Below are 20622 nucleotides of genomic sequence, written 5' to 3'. Positions count from 1 at the left end.
ATTTTGAGTGTTATTAGCACTGGTGTGCATTTCCATAGTCAGTTATCAAAGGTGAAGGAACTCACTTCTAAAACATCTTATTTGCATGGTATTTTGCTCTAGAATGAGTGATTGAAGATAAAGCAATGGTTTACTTCAATTTTTGCCTATGTAGGACAAGTTTGATTTTGATGTCCTTTAATTTGACATGAGTTTTGCGGCTGACTTCAGTAGGAGCCAGTATTCCACTGAGGCACTGACAGAGTATGATGTATTGTATGCTGTTTGTTAAGAAGTATCCAAAAGTCTTTTCTAAAGTGCTTCTGAATTTCCCTTAGTAGTTTGTATGCCGTTTGTGAAACCTGCCCGTGGAGCAATAGGCAGGGAGATTTTACATGGTCTTGTATGTTGGTATATCAAGGAGAAATGCAGCTAGTCTTCTGCATTCTCTGAAGCAGAAATAGTTGATTGAATCTCTTATTTGGGTTCAAAAAGAATGAATCAGAAGAAGAGTTTTCAAAAATATGTCATGCTATATTCCAGATAAAAAATGTGTTTCTGTAGCATGCCAGCACTCCATCCCCATTAAGAGTATGTGCTGACTTTTTCCCCAGGCTGCAAAGAATGTTTTAAGTGCTCCCAATAAGGAAACTGCTAGTAAGCAGAATGAGGTGGAGAAATTTGAAGTTCGGGAGCAAAATAAAAGCAAAACAGAAGCCAAATGGAAATATAAGGTAATGTCTCCTGTTAAATTCCGCGGCTGATTCTTCCACATAGTGATAAGTCAGGGGTGAAGAAACGTTCATAGCAGAGAGTACCAGGCACCAATTTTCAGCTCCCAAAGAAAAAATTTTAAGCAGAAAATAATCAAGTAATCACTGTTAAAGGAGAGGGGGCAGATTCTTCAAAAGCATGTCCTGAATTGTCCATCTTCATCCTTGGTGAAGCCAGTGGGAACACTGTTAATAGTGAGATTTTTCAGTGCTGATCTCTTCTTTGATTCTTACTTTAACATAGTCAAACTACTTTTAAGTCCAGAGTAGTTCCAGAGAAATCAATAACTAATGATGGCATAAAAGAAGAGTTAATGAAATCTGAATTATGCCACATGAATTAAAAGCTTGCCTTCCTGGAGGGTTAATGTAGGGTGAGTAAAATTCATTCACAGAATAATAAATTTTTTCTCCAGGTACTATTTAAAACAAGGTGACTCTAGGCTTCCTCACAGAAATAGCTGTCTGAATTTTGCCTGGTTTGTGAACTTCTGATGACAAAGGTGCAAACAAATTCCCCAACACAAAAGTACATGCTTTTCCACATGGGGAGACTACTAAGAAGCATGAATCATTAACATTAGAGACATCTAAATTTTTTGTGTTAAGAAAAGTCACGGTTAATGTGATTAGATCAATATGTACCAATTAATTCCACAGCCAGTACAGCTTAGGAAAGTATGAAGGCAATGCTTAAAAACTGATCAAAGGCTCCTGTTGCACTGAATTACTTTGATATTAAATTATTAAGTTCATAATTCAAGCTTCTCTGAAGGTGTGAAAGAAGCAAGTGGAGGCTTGGAGTAAGATGCAGTCGTGTTTGCGAGGTTACAGGCACTGTGCTGGATTCTGTGCTCTGATTCACAAAATGTGCGTTTAGTATTTTACAGCAGTCTATACTGACGTGAGAGAGCAATAAGCCGTCATATTTGTGGTGGGCACTGCTAAAACTGGTGCTGAAGTGCTTCTTGAATGAGGACAAGAACTGAACTAAAACCCATGTTAGTGTATGGAAGAGGATAATCCTCTGTTGCTTACCACATTTGGGGGAGCATACTTTTCTCTGCATATAGCTCAATGGTTTCTCTGAGGTTACCTGGGAATCTGAAATACCAACAACTCATTTGACTGATTTTGTTGTTATGTTTTGGGTCTTTGTGCCTTGCAGAACAGTAAGCCTGATTCACTTCTAAAAATGGAAGAGGAACACAAATCAGAAAAGATGCCTTTATCAGGAAATAAGGACAACAAATTTACGTTCTCTTTCTCTAATAAGAAGTTGCTTGGGTAAGTAAAAATTATGACAATACACATCAACTAAAAAAGCAGATTAAAAAGTCATTATTTATGTTTTTTTATACAAGAAGGTGAAGATGTACCTTTCTGGTCAATGTAGAAAATACGCAAAAAGTTCTGTGTTCTAGAACTCAATTTTACCTAGAACCTGGCTTAATTTGCCCCAACAGCAAAGACCTATCTTTGAGGCCTGCAATTTGCTGGAGAATAGTGTCTTCAGTTTTCAGGGAGTGTCTTATGTTTTGGCACTTCAGGTTCTTACTAGATGAGTTGTATTAAGTGGGTTTTGGGCAGATCCTGTTGAGGGTACATTTTCAAGAAACTGTTAAATGGACTCTGCATACCAAAACTCCGTGCTGTGTGTGCATTAGCATATCATGATATACTTTGGGACAGCTTTAAATAATACAGTGCTTATTCGAAGCCAGCCAAGGCTACTCTAGTCGGCATCATATTTTGAGGTATAAATTGTAGGTTCAAAAATGTGTTTGTAAAATTATTTGAATTGTTGTGGCACCTCTGAAAGTATTCCAGTTGACTGAGATTTCTGCATAAAGAAACTCATTGTCTTCCTTTCTGTCAATTCACAGAATGTTTTCCAGTCAGTGTTGTTACTGATTTGTAATTTTTTTTTCTTTTCAGTTCAAAGGGAGTCAAAACTCAGCTGAATACTAGTGTGTTTGGGCCACTGCAGAATTTTAAAGAAGACAAAGCAAAACCTGTACGAGATGAATATGAATATGTGTCAGATGATGGTGAACTAAAAATCGACGAGTTTCCAATCAGAAGGAAGAAAAACACTACAAAAAGAGAACTGCACTGTAAGAATAGTTCCTATTTTGTCCGTATCTGCCCAATGAAGTCTTAGCTGGTGATTGTCTAAAACTAGTCTTTAAAATCTATGTGTTTGTCAATCAAGTGTAAGTGGATTAGGAGTGCTGTTCTTTGAAGGGAAAAGAACCGTGACTTTGCTTTTCTTTTTTTTTTTTTAATTCAGTTTTGTCAGATAAAAAAGACACTCTGCAGCACACTCCTGTTAAGAAGCCAAAGGTGGAGTCGGTATCGTACAAGGTATGGTTATTATTGTACCTATCCCAAGCAAGCACCCTTTGTATGTCTCTGACGGGGTGTGGGGCAGTGCTGTAGTGGCAGTAGCAAAGCCGCCTTACAGGCTGTTGTCGCATCTCCTCCTTCATTCTGCAGTCACAGTCTGCCCAGAATAGGATGCATTCAGAAGCTGCCAGGACTCAGCATAGTTTTGTACTGCGGCTGGAACTGCTTCCACATGATCAGGCCTGATGGGAAGTGTGCATGGGGACTGTGATGGTTGTACACCAACGCGAGAACAGGAGCAAGCCATCAGAAGGAATGGGAAGGGTCAGAAGGAGTTTTCTGTCATACCTGGCCTGATGTTACACTGCTGATGGGCACAGGGGTCTGTCCCAAGCTGTGCTCCCAGCCTGTGACTGTCCTGTTTCCACGTGCTTTGAACTGAACACTGGTCGTTAAGTTTCCATGTTCATGTTTGACAGATGAAAACTTGGAGTAATGCTAAGACAATTGAACTCATGTCATTTGGCCTTTCACATTACTAGGAGCCCTTAATACCTATTATGTGGCAATTAAGGTTTTGTTTGCTATCACTTCACAGAGTCTCCCTCTGCCCATTAAGGGCTTACATCTAGTGTCCTTGACTCAGCTTTATACTTTAGCATGTCCCGGACTTAAGGCAGCGTCAGTATGCCTGTTGATAGCATACCTTCAGGAAGCTGAACAGCAGGGGCATTATGTTTGCTCTGTGTTAGCATTGAAGCTCAATGCTGGAAATTGAATGACATTAAAATTAAATGGTTTTGTGCAGAAGCTTGAGGAAGGAGGCCAGTTCCTGGAGAGAACAGTGATTAGCAGTCTAAGCAAAAAGGCTGGGACTTTACAGGCCTGAAAGCCGGGCAGGAATGGGGAAAAAAGTTGTTTTCTTATACTCTGGACTACAGTGCATAGAGATACCAGTCCCAGAAAGATAGTTAGGTGGAGGTAGCTTCCTTCAGTGGCCTCAGATGCCATTGTTTATAGTGTCTATCCCATTCTTCTGTCAGATCTTCCTGAGCTCTTGCAGTAGGGATGGGAGAAGTGGGTCTGTCCTTGTGTCTGAATTGGCTGTGTTAATAGTCATGCAAGATGCAGACCTGTGCCCTGATGCATGTCTACGCTGACAGAGATATGGCCCCATATTCACTTCTTTTGCTACTTGGGTCATGGTCTCAAGAGCAGGAGCACAGGCTGGGAAGGCAACACAGCACCTGGAAACACCACTGTTACGGTGGTTGGATTCCATGCGCAGGATCAGATCTCAAAGCTTGTTCTCCAGGTTTGGAAGGGGAAAGAAAAACCTACCATGCCTACCGGTGGCAAGGAAACTGATTTTTACTGCACCTGGTTTGTTTGTTTGTTTTCTTTAATGAAAGCAAACTACAAATGCTAGCCCTGTGTTTTTGGAGGAGCAGCAGGCTGCAGAAATTACTGTACTGTCCTTGTTGGTTAACTCAGTTTCCCCTTTTTTGACCTTTTTCCTTGTTTTTGCAGAGCGATGACTCATCAGATGAAGATTTGCTTCACATTGACACAGAGACAAAGTCAGGGCGCAATTCCAAAGTAAAGAAAGAGAGTGGAAGTTCAGCAGGAATTCTTGATCTTTTGCAGGCAAGCAAGGAAGTTGGGGGTTTAGAGTATAACACCAACAGGTATGCACCAAGGGATGATTTTTCCTCTTACGCATAAACAAAAATTTCTCTTTTGTGGTTGTATGTGTGTGAGTGAGAGAGAGAAGGAATTTTGCAGCTCAGTAACTGCATTTTCTCCTGTAAAAAAATTCTTCCTTTATCTTGTGATCTGGAGGGAGAGGTGGGAAAGTGTGTGGGAAAGATTTTGGTGGTATAATGTAAACAAATAGAGGCATTTCACATCGGTAAATGCTGAACATCCATTTTAGCAATAACACTATAATACATGAATCATTCAAAAGGAAGAGAGTGCTCAATGAATGCAGCTTGAGGGCATGAATAATGTTTTTTAATGTGGTAATACAGTAAAGTAATCTAAATGACCAGCATTCCTTCCATAAGGCGTTGTAAGGTGCTGCACAGTTCCCCAAATGTCAAATGTTTGAAAGAAGAAAATAGGAAACTATCTATCCTCCCTCACATTCTTCTTGCTGGTCGTCATTCTTCTCCCCACCAAAACACATGGCTTGGAAAAAAAGAAACTTTTCGTGGGTACTTCTGTAGCTGAAATGGAAGTGCTTGCCTAGGCTTGGTTGTGTTTCAAATGGGACCACTGTAGGTGACCATTGAAGCTGATGCTGGATGTTTTGGAACATGGTTAATAAGGTACAGCACTAGATCTTTTCGTAATCCAAACACTAAGCAGTGAAAAGAAGTGCAAACTTGGAAAATATGGTTCCCAGGCTCAAATCCTGCAATTCAGGACTGTCTGGAGCAAGGGTTTTGTTTGGGCCCATCTCAAAACATATGGGTTCACTACCTCCACTTTTTAGAGGCCAAGTCTGATCTTAAACTACTGATAGAGAATTAGGTGGTAGAAGCATGTGTGTCATTTCGAAAGAAGCTAGTAGGACTCTTCACAAATTGAAATGTCTTGCTTAACTCAAACCTCAGGAACAAATCCCGGGGAGGGGGTTTTGGGAACGTCAGCTGAGTTTATGACTTCCATGCACAGAAGGGCACTGCAGACATGAACTGCTACATCTTACACCTTGTGCTCCCTAGTAGTCTCCTGATTAGGTAAGATCTTTGCTGCTGCAGACTTAACTGAATGATTTGTTCCCAGTCTGTAGAAAACCAGAGGTATTCACCTGAGAACTTTCCACTGCTCCACAAGGACCACAGCCTTGGTACTTTTGGAAGCTGTGGGCTGTTGGTAGATTGCTGGCACAAGTTTCTAGCCTCTAAATACGCCTGTTGTGCAAACAAAGGAATTTTCCTTTGAAAGGTGAGAATGACAGGCTAGGTGGTGATGTGGGAAATGATGTGGAACGTGCAGTAAGGCTATTCTTGTTTGGCATTTTAATAAGCCAGTTCTATCTCCACTCTGCCTTCATTTGAAAACTGCCTTCACCAGGCAGACAGAACATGTTGGTTCTCCAGGCTGGCTGCTTGAAGCAGCATTTGTCCTACTCATGATTCGTAGAGCAGATGTTGCATGCAAGAAGAGGTGTGTTGCACCATTTTACACAGGCAAAGCAGCAAAACCAGTCTCCTTTGAGCAGTAAAATCAGATGACAACATTCAGCATCTTTTTCCTCCTTGCTTTCTCTAGGTCTGCCTTGGTTACACAAAGCCAGAGAACCTGTGGAGGAAGTAGAAATAGCTGTAGGAGTGGCCTGAGAGTTGAGAACAGACTGGAGAAAGAGAGACTCGTGCTGTCCTTCTCACCAATGCTGTGCCCTTGCTGGGTGTTGCATGTGTGTGACCCAGGAAAGTGCAGCTTGCAAATTTGAAAGGAGCTGTTAAAGTGGAATGAGAAGGTCCCTTCTGTGAGGAAGATATTATCTAAACCTGGGAAAGATTGGAAGTTAAAAGTCAGAACTGAGAATTCCAAAAGAGATGCCTCGTGGTCAAAGGGGAACATGTGGAATTATTTACCAAGGGAAACCATAGAAGCAAATCTTATCTGTGAGTTTAAGAGAAAAAAAAAAAACAAACAGGATTTTTTTCATATTTGAGAGAGAGGATGGAATTTTTTAAGGTTGCGGTGTGGTGACAGAGCTACAGAGAAATCTAAAGGGGGAGTGTTGCTGAACCAGAAACATCTTCTGGTTCAACCTTCTCTATTTTTTAGGCAATTGTCTCTTTCACAGCTTAGATGGTTGCAAGAGATTAAAGCATATTATATAGACTGGCTTCATGCAGGGTAGATCAGTTGTGAAGTACCAGGCAGCTCTGTGAGACAGTCTTGCCTTTGTGCATCAACATTTAGAGTTTATTACTTGGTGCAGCACAGTGACGGGGATCCTGTGTTGAACAGAAGTGTGCATCCTTTAAGAGTTCTCTTTTCACTCCTTATGGGGGTGAAAAAAGACAATTATTTTAAAATCAAGTAACATAGTCACTACATATCCTTAGAAGGCTTATCTGGACAAGCCTGCTATTTCTAGGCAAGAGATCTAATCTCAATTTAGTCCTGGTTTTCCTCCATTACTGCCTTGTCCCTGGCAAGGAGTGGTTGATCAAAACAGCCGACCACCTCCTGTGATTGCAGAGGGTATGGGGAGAGGTTCCGATGTGTCTGCAGCTCCCAGGAAATAGAATATTTTTTGTTGTCTGAGCTCAAGTGGGTCAGTGGTTCTTAAATTTTCCTGATCTCTTGAGATTTGGCCCCAACTCTGCCTCTGCTCTTCAAAAGAAATAATTGCATTGGCACTTGTCTGTTTGACTGTTCTGTGAATTCCTTTTCTATTCTGTGTTATGGTGCATAATGGAACTAGTGTCTATGTCGAAATCACACTTGTGTTTTGGCAGGTAAGTAGACATGTTGGCAGGTAGTTATGTGTATCTAACTCTGGGAATGAAGTTGCCAGTGTAATGTGGCTCGCATGCTTGAAGTTTGGTATAAAATAAGAAAATTTATCAACCATTGTAAGAATTAAAAGAAATCTGCCTTGGCTGTGTTTATACTACTAACCATTCCGTGTGTATCATGGTTTGCTGCCTGCTTACAGTGTGCAGAAATGCAGGGGTAGGTGGACAAAATGGGTTAAAGAAATGGTCCTCAAAGTTTCTCTTTCTTGCTTAGGAGGTGTCTTATGCTGTCTGCAATGGGTTAAAACTGTCACTCAGTAATGGAGTAGGACTCAGGCCTTTTATTTTTCCTTCCTTCAGCCTGGGCTCTGTACCCAGTGTATTTGTAGACTTTGCGGTTTCTGAAATCAAATTGGTAAATGCAGTCACATAACTAAACTCTGCATGAATTACTGCACTGTGTGTGGTAGTTTAGTGGGAATGTGTCATATCAATTTTGGCTCTTGTATAAACAATTAGGCTTTGGCAGTGTGTGTTGCAGCTTGATTGAAAAAAGCTCCCAATAAATGAAGTGACTGTGTTTCGTTTCACAATTATGCTAGCCTTTCTAAATGGCCATAACGTGCTTTTAAAAAAGAAAAAAAGGAAGAAACATGATATGCAAACATACTGTGTCGCAACATAATGCCAATGTGGTCGTGTCTGACTCTCAGGAACAATTTCCATCTTTGTCTACTTGTAAGGCAGATAAAGGGTAGGCATATGTGTGTATTTTTGTATATAGGTAGGTTGATGTATGTATGTTCTAGATACCCCACAGAGCAGTAGTGCAGGTAGGTCTGTGTGGAATCTCCTTTGCTCATGTGGCGGTCCATGCAGATAACAGCCAGCTCTCAAGTGGGAAGCCTGGAGCCCTGTCAGACCAGTGCTGGAGCTGCTGAACCCCAGCAGTAATTTAGGAAGCAGGTCAGGGCTTTTTGTGATAGAGACCTTATCTGAATTGTGTGAAACTTTGCTCTGTAAAATATCGGACTGTCATTTGCAGCTGACCAAACCGAATGCCCTGGTGGCATTACCTAGATTGCTCTAGAGAGCTGCATCTCCCGCACTTGTGTCAATGGTAGTGAGGTAGGGAAAGATCATGACAGAGGTCCTGCAGAAAGGCTGCTGTGAATGTGAAACAGAATTGAAGAGGGATATGGAAAAAGCTTGGAGGGACCGGTGATCTTGAGTGGAGCGAAATTACTTGTTGTTTCCAGGTGTGATTGAAAAATGGAAGGAAAGACTGCTTTTGTACTTGGAATTAGTTGAGTTCCGTAGTTCTGTACAACCATGACATCTCCAAAATGATTGATAAGTCATTACTGTCTTGGCTCCACTTCTTTGAGGTTGGTTTGCATTTGGCCACAGGTAGGGTGGGGGGAAATGCAGAAATGAGAGGGAAAATACTATCCCAGAGAGAGTATGGTGATTTATTGCCTTTTCCTTACATGCACAACGTTTCTTCAGTGGTTCTTATTTGAAGTATTCCAGAGTAATGGCAGTTGGAAGGGACCTCGGGAAGTCACCTAGCGCAGCTGCCTGCTCGCAGCACAGCCAGCTGCAAAGTTTGACCCAGTTGTTCAGGGCATTGCCCTGGTGAATTTTAAATATATGCAGGGGTAGGGATTCGCAGCCTCTCTGTGTGAGCTGTTCGGCTACCCTCAGTATGGACCTTTTCTTCTTGTGTCGGGTTGGAATTTCCCCTGCTGCAGCTTGTGACCACTGCCTTTCATCCTGCCGCTGTGCACCACTGAGAAGGGTCTGGCTCTGTCTTCTCTGTAACCTCATGAGATAGTTCTTGCTTCAAGTTAGTTCTTATTTCCATTTAGAAAATGCTCAGTGGTTCCTGTGACTTTCCTTTGCCCTTATCTATTTTTCCCCTGTTCTTAAGATGAGACTGGGCAATAGTTATTCGGAGGCGAGGTGAGACATTAGTGAGCTTACTGTCTCTCATCTCCACCTTGCCGTTCGGTGCCTTGGTGTAGGCAGCATGGAGAATGGGGAAGCAGCCACCCCTCAATGAATAACGTTCTGCTGAAATGAATAAATTCAGTTTCTAAATATGAGGGTATAGGTGAAAGGCCTGGTAATTACTTAGGAAAGAAAGGAGATGATCTGCCTAGAGACATTGAACTGTCAGAGAGAGATGGCAGTAGTAGAATTGGTTGTGAAAAGTGAGGCACTGGCTCCCTGCGTGACATCCTCTCCTAGCTTCAGGGTGTTGGCATCACTCCCGTGCCCAGACAGCACAGGGGCCAGCCTCAACTAAGGCAGTGAAACCTTAGTCTGTCCATGCTGAATTGTGTGAATTATTGTCACCATCACAGCTGTTTGCCTATTGCCATCCACTCTGGAACACGCTGTCAGGAAAGGATGCTCTTGTCAAGTCTACACGGGTAATGCGGGGGATGTAAAAGCCCCAAAACGTAGCCTGAAGGGATGCTTTGTGTTCTCCTCCCTGCTGAAGATACTGCTAGCAACCGCAAGCTCTTCTGGGACCTGAGGCCCTGAGGCTTAAACCCAACTCAACAAATAGTTGCAGAGAGCACTGTGTGTAGGGCACAAAGCCATTTATGCCATACAGACTGATGTCTTCTTCCTCGGGTTCCCACTGAGCTGTGTTGCCCTTCCCTGCTCCTCATCACACTGTCCTGACCAGTGCTGCAGGCTGGTCAGCCCTGGGAGAGATTTTATTTGGGATGAGTTTTAACAGCAAATTTGCCCTTCTGTTGTTGTGCTTAATAACGTGAAAACAGGCTGCCAGTTTCAGAAAGGCAGTTGCTGGTGATGACAGCTTGTTAGCAGGCTCGGGGTGGGTGCAAGCTTGGCCCATCAGGCTCTGTACCAGCTCAGCCTGGGCTCTGGATGGGAGCTGGACCTGGCATACCTCAGACTTGTCCTGCACAGCCCAGCCATGCAGGTCATTCAGGCAGCCACCGTGCTGCTTTGGCTATGCCTTCTTGACCATCTAAGTGGTTCTTCTGCCTGTGGACCATGCGGCGGCTGCACTGAGGTTTACAGCATGGTGCTGGGCGTTGCAGGGGAAGCTGGCAGTTTCCATTGTGGACCTCTTTCAGTTCCTGCACTATACGCAGCTGAGAATCACCAGATGCTTGCTAGGCAGGGAACAGTTATTGCAGTAAACTAATCTCTCAATCATGTGTCTTTGTCTTTACGAGAGTAAAACGAAACAATAAAATCCCAATAAGGGAGGCCCTGCAAAATGCTGAAGTGGAGCCCGCTGCAAAAGGCACAAACTGCTACCAGTCAGTTTGTTACAGTGTCCTTTTCTTTTTTCATCAACAACATCGTTTTTTAGCTTGAATAAAGGAAAGCAAGGCTGCTGGGGTTTGCAGAGCAGTGGCAGGGTCTGCGCTATTGCCAGGTGCCACCTCGCTGTGTGTTCGAAGGGCCCTTGCCAGCCAGCTGCTGGGAAGGGAGCATGCAGACAGAAGCACTCTGGCTGCTTTGCTCCTGCTGCCACACTCATTTTAACTGTTTTTTAAGTCATAATTGTAACTCACAGATAGTTTACTTTCATAAATTTTTTTTTTTTTTTTTTAAATCATTGCTGAAGCTACAGAAAGGGGATATGGCCTTCCAGAGCTTAAAAATTGCTTCCTAATTCCTCTTGATTTTTTTTTGGCTTAGAAAGCAGAAATACTTCTAATGGAAGTACACACAAGCACATGCCCTAATGAGAAACACTTTGCCCCGTGTGCAGCTCTGTCTTTTTGAGACATTTCACCCATACATTCAGGTTGTGGTTTGACTCTCAGAACCACTGGTTTTGATCATATTTCACAATTTATTTGTTGAAGGTTGTGTTGCTTAAGGCAGTTCCTCTCTGGTTTGCACATTTAGTGGTCAGTGCTTGATGGTCTGTTTGCAGTGTTTTGAGAGTCCAGTGTTTGCAAAAACAGTTGGGGGAAAAAAAATGAAAGAAAATATGTTGATTTCTGATAGATGGTGCAAAATATGCGGCTAAGGCATCTGGTGTGATAATAAAGGGATTAAAATGTCTCTTTCCTAAATAAGTTTTTTGATGTTCTTCTGTTTGTTAAGTTGCTAGTTACTAACACCAGTCTTAACTCATTTTCAGGATTGTTTATAAATGCAATTAGTGCCCAGAAACTCCCATTATGTCTTGTACATTACTCTATCTGGAGTCCTGTAATGGTTTAAAGTGGATTAAATTAAGGTCAAGTAAGAGAAAGCTATGTGATACTGCTAATTTACTTGGGAAAAGCTGTACGTTAGTGGGTTCTGTTGCATAACTGTAAAAAATATCTTTACCACAGCAAGTTTTTTTGCATTTCACTATTTGCCCAAACTCCAAAGTTGTGGAAATATTTGATGATGTGTTCTGCCTGTCGCAGAATTAATGTCTGGTATACTCTAATGAGATTATCATTCTTCTATGTTCTTCTGTTTTGTGGAGAGCATGCTTTCCCACCTCGCTAAGTGTACATGCCAGTTAGAATGTACACCGTTTTGACTTCAGCCTACTCCGTAGGAATGTGTTTCTTTCTGTAGTAGATGTGCCGTGCCTGTGGACAACTGGCAATAAAGTACCAAAAAGCAAGTTCAATGGAAGCAAGGTTTTCACCCACCATTAGTCTAGTCCATATCTCCCTAGCATCTCCTGTAATCTGTCCATCCCGCATCCACATCAGAAAACCCTCCCAGTGCCCTGCAGAAATCTCTTGAATTGCTCGTGCCCTACTGTGTTGCTCTTCCAGCAGATCACAGAATGGTGACAGCCCCTGACATGAGCTGTGGCCTGTGATCATGAGCTTCCTTCCAGCTGTTCATATTCTTGCTCTACTTGCTTGGCAGTATGTAGCAGAAGCCCACCATGACATCGATCTCCAGTGCTGACCCATAAGCCCTCAGGGTTGGTAGTAGAGACACTGCCTTGCTGGGAATGCTGTTACAGGCTTTGAAAAGTTTCTTGAACCCAGTCCTCACCCACCAGCGGCCACAGCCCCCATCACATGCCCAGCCACGTGGCGCACAGCTTCCTGGCTTCTGGGGCAGCAACCCTAAATCTAATGTGCTGTCTGTGATAATGCTGTTAGCGTAGAAATAACTGGTGTCGCTTGTGGCAGGCCCAGCTACTCAACGGGCAGTTATCAGGAAATCTCTTCTAGCAACGCTGTGCAGTGAAAGGAGTCATCTGTTTGTGAGGGCTTCGTGTTTTTCTGGAATTGCTAATAGCTCCTGTATTTCTCTTTCCCTGCAGTCAGCCACCTGCCTCACCCAGCACGCAAGAAGCAATCCAGGGCATGCTATCAATGGCAAACCTGCAGTCGTCAGAGTCCTGCCTCCAGACATCGTGGGGTACCAATCAGGCGAAGAATAACTCCATCTCCACACAAAACTCTAAGAAAACGGGTGGTGGCAGCAATAAAAATACTGGCAAGCGGTTGCTGAAGAAAAGCACAAAGAACAGTATTGACATCGAAGATTACGATGAAGATCAGGACCACTTAGATGCCTGTTTTAAAGATTCAGATTATGGTAAGTACAAACGAAGCAGTCTGAGTGAGTGCGTGCCTGGGTATGCATGTACATATTTGTGCATGTTTGCAAATACCCCCCATGCTTCATGATATGCTTGCTCCCTTTCTGTCACATTGAAATCAACTGGTAAGGAGGAGTGTGAATAACAAGAGGTCTGCATGGCAAAATTAAGCAAACACCGTATGATAGGTAGACTGACTACTGAGCCGGTGGTGATATGGACATCCAAGTAGACTCTGTTTGAGGCATGTCACAATCAAAAGATCTTAAGAAGCATGGAAGCCCACTGAAACTGCAGCAGTCAGCCAAGCAACAGGAAACTGTTCCAGAAATGTGAGTCAGGTACTGGTACTTAGGACAGGAATGTCCTTGTCTGCACAACAGCAATAAAATGGCTAGCTAAGATGAGTGAGAAGTTGAATTTGTGCTTGGAAAAGTGATCCAATGATGTTTTGAGTGCCTGGCAGAGAATGCAGGCACCTGAGGCAGAAATGGGCACAAAGCCAGTTTGCACCAGTCACGCCAGTTCTGCCATAATAATCTGCAGGAGCATTTCTGAGTATAAGAAGTGAGGAAATGAAGAGGAGTAATAATGTGAAGACTGATAAGGACTGGCAAGCCTGAAGTCCCAAAGAGGGCAAGAAGTTGGTAGAGATTTATGATGCATAACATGAGAGTCTCTGTGTATGTTTAAGTCTCCCTGGCAAGTATGGCCATCAGAAATCATTCATTATGATTGGAAAAGTGGAGTGTGTCTTTTCACATTATTAACAGAGATGCCAAGGCAAAACGGAGATGCTGTGACATGTTGCAGAAGGTTGCCCACCCATTTAGAGTGCACTGTGTGTGCTGGGATGCAGTGATAGTGCTGGAAGGTGCTTTGGGAAAGGGCAGCTCCATGAAGTTGTCGGACAGGGGGCTGGTTTACAGACATGCCACGCATGAATGAGGCTCTGCTCTATGGAGGGGTGGATTTGCTCATTATGTGTCTGTGCTGCCAGTGAATGGAGAGTCTTTGTTGTGAGCAGGCTTGGTTTCCAGAGGCTCTGTTTGTGCCACATCTGATCAACAGACTTCTAGTGTCAGTAATGCCAAAATCACCAGCGATGTAACAAATGGCAACTGGCAAGAAAATCGAACACATGTGAAAAAAAAATACAGAAACTTCATAGTGCAGGATGGGACAAAGGTCAGACAGATAAGTTGTTGTTTATCACAGAGGGCTGTGAAGGGTCCTTTGGTAGAATGGTTCACATTTATCTTTTGGATACTCACACTGAGTCTCATTTGTCTCTGCCTAACTGTGCAGGAGTCATACAGGCCAGGAAGGTGTGGTGCTGAATGAAACGGCTGGCTGATGTGTCTTCCATACCAGTCTAGCTTGTGATAAGGAAACCTGTTCCTGTCTCTTCTAGCTGTGCTGCTGTTCCACAGACAGGAGGAAGACTGATTTTTACCTGTCTGAGAAGTTTCCCTGTGTATCCCCAAAGTACCTGGTCACAGTTTAATGACAGCAGCTCTCAAGCGTGGTGTGGATAAGAGCAGGACGAGGTCCCCTGAGTGTTGCAGCTATGTCACTGCTGAGTGGTACTCCTTGGGGACCTTGCTATTCTAGCTGTGATGCCTGTAGTCACCACACCCGTAACAGAGCAAGTGGGCCTCTGTGCAGGGTAGCATTGTTTCCTACACTGAAACTATTGCCTTTGTTTCCTGCTGTAGTTTACCCTTCTCTCGAATCAGATGAAGATAATCCAGTATTCAAATCCCGATCAAAGAAAAGGAAAAGTTCAGATGATGCCCCTTACAGTCCAACGGGTAAGTCCATATGGTCTGTGCTACTCAGGCTTAGGCTAAGTTGTGCAAGTTCCTAAGAACCCCAGGCATTTTTTCAAGGAGTGTGGAAACTGTAAGACCACAACTAGCAATTTCTTTATCATGTGAAGGACTTAATCCTTTCCAGCGTAGTGGAAGGTGATATCATGTGCTGGGACTCATGCCGAGCAGCATTAGCCTTCCTCCGTCAATCAGTTGGCAGGAAAAAGTCATTCCTCGGTGGGCTGTTGGTTTATTTTTCTTTACACTCTTGGCAGTGGAACAATGGTGGCCACCTTAGCAGTGATATAGCAGTGAAACAAGACAACTGAGTAGCCATGGCTCTTAGGTGTTGACTCTGGAAAGAGTAATGAGAGAGAGTGTGGGAACAGTCTCCCACATGTTCAGCCAAAGGTGGTGGTCTGGAAGGTGCAGCTCACCAGAGGCAGTGACAGGCCAGGGCATCCTTAGCCCCCATGATGTGGCCCAGTAACAGGGGAGTCTCCGCAGCTTGCTGTGTGTGTGACAAGCAGCCTATGTCTCATCAGCTTGTGGCACTGCATGACCACCCCCAGCTGATGGGGCAGTGAACACTATCCATTTGGAAATGATGCTGGATTTGCTCGTATCTGTCGTGCAGGCAGAAACCTCCCGTGGGTTTGGCTTCAGGTAGCTGCAGCGAAGCTGCTCAGCTGCGTTACATCTTTATTGGCAGCTTCTCCTCAAGCCACTGTGTCTGGAGGCTGTTGGAACCTCCTGCCTTCACACGCATCCTGGGGAAGGAAGGGCAGAGGCTGCAGCGTCCCTGGCCCTCCTTGCTCAGGAGGGCAGACCCTCGCCGCCCAGTGTGCGGTTATGCTGCTCACATGGGCACATTCTGCATGTCTTACCTGCATCTGCTTTCCCTGTAGCACGAGTTGGCCCCTCGGTGCCTCGACAGGACAGACCAGTGCGAGAGGGCACAAGAGTCGCCTCCATTGAAACTGGACTTGCCGCTGCTGCCGCGAAGTTGTCACAGCAGGTGAGGTCACTTGAGAAGTAGTAGCTTTCAGGAAATGAAAGCCCTCTCCCCCAGCAGCAGAGTCATGCCCAAACAGCAGTGCAGTGCCAGTCCTCCTCAGTGTTTATTCATGCCAGTGACAAAAAGCTCAGAAGTCTCAGGGGAAAGAAATAGGATGAAAGGCCAATAGTGTCACAACATATCTGATAACTCCACAGTGCAGAGCAGGTGAGGTATCCGAATTGTAGAGAGGTATGAACGAGTGAGCATAGCTACCAGGCTGAGACAGAAGGAGGCTGCCCAAAAGGAACATGCATGAACCACATGTTGATGTGTGTTTGAGAGTCTGACTGGTGTGATTGCCTTGTCTGTGGAAATAGGCTGCTGGGAAGCATAAGGGTTTACTGACAAAGATTTGGTGAACCATGGGTCAGTTTAGCAAAGATACTGAGGCATTTTGGGTGTTGATAAGGTCTCTGAAGAGGTCAGATAGATGCTAAGCACCTAATGCGCATAGGCCCCACAAATATGACAGCGTGAGGCATGAAGGTGACAAGGTCTGCTGGAGCAAGGTTGGTGAGACACCTTAGCAAGTTGCTGGAGATGCAGGTTTTGGTGGCATTTGGCTTCTGTGATGCGTACTATTGAGTGGAAGAGCTCTAGGAATGGTAGCAGGCTTTCATCAAGAAGTGGTCTGAAGGTGGTCAAGGGAAGCTGGATGGTTTTCATGGTACATATGTATAAGTGCAGTTACAGATCGAGAGATAATATGTGTCCTAGCAGGAAGCAGAGTCTGTGAATCAGTGGGATGTTTAATGTCCTCCACGCTGTTGTGAAAGTGTTTGAAGATACCTGAAGATAGGAGGTGCCAGTTTTTGTGGAACATGGAGAGATTTGCTCATGCAAAACCACGCTGGTCTCCCAAGGCAGGGTCATTTTGGTCCTGGCTGGCTCCTGCTCGCTGCAGTGTATGTGGAGTTAACAAACAAGGAGACACTGCCCAAAGTGCATACATAGATGCAAGAAAGTCAAACAGGTGCGTGCAGCAGAGAGAGCTGTGAGCGAGATGGTATCGGAATAGACCTTGAGCAATTTGTACATGGCAAACTTTGTGGGTTTTCATTGTATCAGGACCCTAAGCATCGCCGCTGGCCCTTGCTGTAGCTAAAGGTCTTCTGGGGATTAATCTGAGCTTCATGTTTGTCATTTTAAAGGAGGAACAAAAAGGCAAGAAGAAAAAAAATACCAAAAAGAAGCTGTCAACCAACAACGCGAACAAACTGGCTCAGGAAGGCAGCTCGCCAGAGCCGAAGCTGGAGTCACATGCCAGCAGCCTCACAGATCACGAGTACACCGCAGGGGCCAGCACCTTTGGGGTCACCCAGCCTAACAGGGGATCGCAGCCGATGGCACCCGGTGTTTTCCTCACACAGAGGAGACCCTCATCATCCTTGCAGAACAATGCCTCCGCGAAAGGTACTAGGAAACGCCTGGGGTTATGGTGTAGGAATGGGGAAGGGTGAATTGGTCATGTAATCCATGCCTTTTGCAGGGCCTTCACATGTTCTGTCTGCCATGGGTACGTAGAAGTGCTTTCGCAGGTCAGATCTGGTCGGGGATAGGGTGCGTGGCCTTGGCTGTCCTGGCACTGTGCGCTGGGCTGTTTGTTGCAGGGTGTGAGGCATCCCATGCTGGGAAGTACTCCTGAGCATGCCCTGAGGCTCCTGAGGAACACCTGCAGCGGTCACATCACAGTCCAGCCTGTCTGGTGAAGCCTTGTCCAGGGGAAGATGCATCTGTGAAGGCTGTTCTGACCAGGGCTAGGTCAGGCACTGCTGTGGTTGGGTGGTGTTTGAACACCAATACCTGGGCTGACATGTCCATGAGGACTTCCTACCCAGCAAGCGTATAGCAGTGCGAATCTGAAAACCTGTCTTAAGAGTTGCCACAAGGGAGCTGAGGAATATCAAACCTTGGGAGTAACACAGCTACACAACCAAAGCCAAAAGAGAGGAGGAGGTCACTTGTCTGCCGTAGGGAAAGCATTGCAAACCTGAGGCTGTCCTGGAGTCCGGGCTAGGACCTCCTATTCTTTGCTTGAATGTTCCTCAGAAAGCGTGACAGAGGCAGTTATGTGGGACAGGCACCGTGTAGGGTGAAGATTAAGCGTGCGATCCCACTTGGAGAAGCCCTGATGTAAAAAGCGAGGCAACGTGGCAGATGTTTCCTGCATTCCCCTGTATTTGAGTGGAACAAATGGGAGGCAGTGCATGGTGTCCTGGCAAATGGTAAAAGATCAGAGCAGCTTGAATGGGCCATACAGGAGGACATGCATAGCCCGTGGTAGGTGCTAGGATCCTGCCAGGAGCTGGTAATAACTGTGGCTGTCTGCAGAACCGGAGTGGAATTAACGTATTTGCCTGGGATTGTGTCTTTGTGGTGAAATGGTGGCATTAGTGAAACAGGTCCAAGCCGGTGGAAGATGTGATGGGAAGAGGAGTGCTGAATGGAGCTGAACCCCAGTCATGGCTGGTGAGCTGGGCGGCCCAGTCAGGGCGTTGTGAAGGGAGCCTGACCAGGCATGTGGATCACACCTTGCCCATGGTGTAGCTCAGTCCGTAAAGGAGGGAAGGATCCATGTGTCAAGAAAACAAGTGGCTGCCCTCGCTGGGAGTGCAGCACTTCCAGAGCCCCCTGTGCAGGGTCTTGGAACAGCTGGGGCCACCCAGGGGACTTCAGGGCATCTCTCTGCGTGGAGCACAGGAGAGTCCTGAGCCTGAGGACTACCAGATTGGGTATCGCTGGGAATGAAGGCACTGTGCAAGGAGATGGTGGGATGAAGCAGAATTAGGGTGCTCTAGGACCTCCTCAGGGAGGGTCTCTCCATCTTAGAGTGAGGTGAAAGGATGAGAAATGAGGGAACTTCCCATGGAAAGTGTCACCCACACTGTCATGGTCTTTAAGGCTGGGGCACTTAATGCAGATGGGAACAGCAGAGAGGAGCTGAGTATCGCACATGATATGAGCAAGTATCGCACAGGAGTGCACCAGTGGCAGCATGATGGGAAGAGGCTGCGTGGGTTTGTGTTGTGCCCTGCAGTCACTTGGCAACCAGGGATTTCTGGCCATAAGGTGGTAGCTGGCGAGCAGTGGGGCAGCGAGCAGCAGCAGTAGCTGCACCAGTCCCAGGACCAGTACACAGGGAGCACAGACCTCGCTGAACCGCACAGCTCATGAGCAAGGGCCTGGGCTTGTGGTGATGGGGTCCTCTCATCAGTATGGGGACAGGAACGTTGTCCACTTCAGGTGTGTGGTAGTGCCTTGGTGCTAGCCTGAGTCTGTAGGAAGGAAGGGGAGCAGGGGGGCATGGGGGAGTGCGTGCGCATCTTTTCAGTGTCCTCCTGACAAGGCTGGGTGCAGGTGGTCTCTCTATCACTAGGGGAAGAGGGGGCAAGAAGGAATGTGGAGCTGCAATGGTGCATGGGTTGGTCTCAGTGCAGTGGGCAAGGGACAAGGCATCCTTGGGGCAGTTCTTGGCCCAGGACTCATGGTGGCATGCAAGCTCAGCATCCCTGTGCTGCAGGTTTCCCTTGGAGGATGGCAGAGAGGGGCCTAGAGATCCCTGGGGAGCATGTGGGTGCATAGTGAAGGCAGGCGCTGTAACAGCCTGCGGGCTGCCAGGAGCCGTGGGGTGCTTGCGTGTGCGTGCAGCCTCTCTATTGAGGCCCTGAGGAGTGGAACGCTGCTGGTGTGGCTGCGTTGGGACTGTCACCTGTGGGCAAATGGGTCACCTGTGAGCAGTGAGCCAGGCCGGGTGCCAGGCCGGGTGAGGGCACAGGGCAGCAGGGCTGGTGCTGTGGAGGCAGGAGAAGCCCCAGCAGAGAAGGGATGAGATGAGCCTCCACCCTGAGTGGGGTGTGCTCAAAGGGACGTGTCCCTGGGGTGGATAAGCAATGTGCCTAGGCCGCGGTGGGGCTGATCCTTTGGAGGCTGTGCTCCCCGCTGAGGCCTGTCTGATGGCTGGGGTGGGGGGTAGCCCCCACGCTTGAGGGGTAGTCGTGGCCTTGGAGGTGCCGGGCAGAGGGGCTGGGCTGGCTGTGGAGGGGCTCCGGAGGAAGTACGCAGCCGGTGCGAGGCCGGAGGGGTCGTTTCTGTGGGGTGGTGTGGGGCGGGAGCAGACCTCACGCCGCTCCCCCGCTGTCCTTCCAGGGAAGCGCACGAAGAAGGGGATGGCCACGGCCAAGCAGCGGCTCGGCAAGATTCTGAAGATCCACCGGAATGGGAAGCTGCTGCTCTAGCGGCGAGGCCGGCGAGCAGCCCGGCGGCGCCGCGCCCGGGGACGCTGCCGCTTGGCTCTTGGCCACAACGACGATAATCCCTTTTAACTTTCAGCGGTCGGACTGTACAGAATCCTGCTATAAATATTTTTTAATATAGTTGTCCTTTCTCAGAGTGCTGAAAGTGACTAGCCGCAAAAAGTTAATACTAACCCCGGCTGCGGAGAGGCGTGCCGGCCTGCCCGCCCCGGGCCGGCCCCGGGCCCGGACCTCGGGCAGAGCCGGCGGCGCAGCAGCAGCAGCAAGGCGGGAAGGCGCTGTGCCAGGCCGCGCTTCTTCCCGCCCGGCCGGCGGGCAGGGAGGGGCCGCAGCGGCCTGGC

At 46.4% G+C, this 20622-nt stretch overlaps 1 protein-coding gene across 1 annotated transcript in view; it reads left to right on the top strand.

Moving 5' to 3' along the window:
* Positions 1-20395, top strand: part of PHF2 (PHD finger protein 2) — an 84777-nt gene extending 64382 nt beyond the window's left edge. Inside the window, exons 13-22 of the mRNA XM_086470546.1 lie at positions 594-713; positions 1921-2039; positions 2691-2869; positions 3046-3119; positions 4632-4789; positions 12873-13150; positions 14873-14968; positions 15877-15986; positions 17180-17441; positions 20175-20395. Of these exons, the coding sequence (XP_086326672.1) occupies positions 594-713; positions 1921-2039; positions 2691-2869; positions 3046-3119; positions 4632-4789; positions 12873-13150; positions 14873-14968; positions 15877-15986; positions 17180-17441; positions 20175-20263 (1485 nt within the window). The 3' untranslated portion in view covers positions 20264-20395. The remainder of the gene's footprint in view (positions 1-593; positions 714-1920; positions 2040-2690; positions 2870-3045; positions 3120-4631; positions 4790-12872; positions 13151-14872; positions 14969-15876; positions 15987-17179; positions 17442-20174) is intronic.
* The last annotated feature ends 227 nt before the right edge of the window (positions 20396-20622 follow it).

The sequence above is a fragment of the Leptosomus discolor genome, chromosome 9 (genome assembly GCF_034619465.1).
Source record: "Leptosomus discolor isolate bLepDis1 chromosome 9, bLepDis1.hap2, whole genome shotgun sequence".
NCBI classification, from domain to species: Eukaryota; Metazoa; Chordata; class Aves; order Leptosomiformes; family Leptosomidae; genus Leptosomus; species Leptosomus discolor.
The sequence above is the reverse complement of the archived record's forward strand: the minus strand, read 5'-3'. Positions and strand labels throughout refer to the sequence as shown.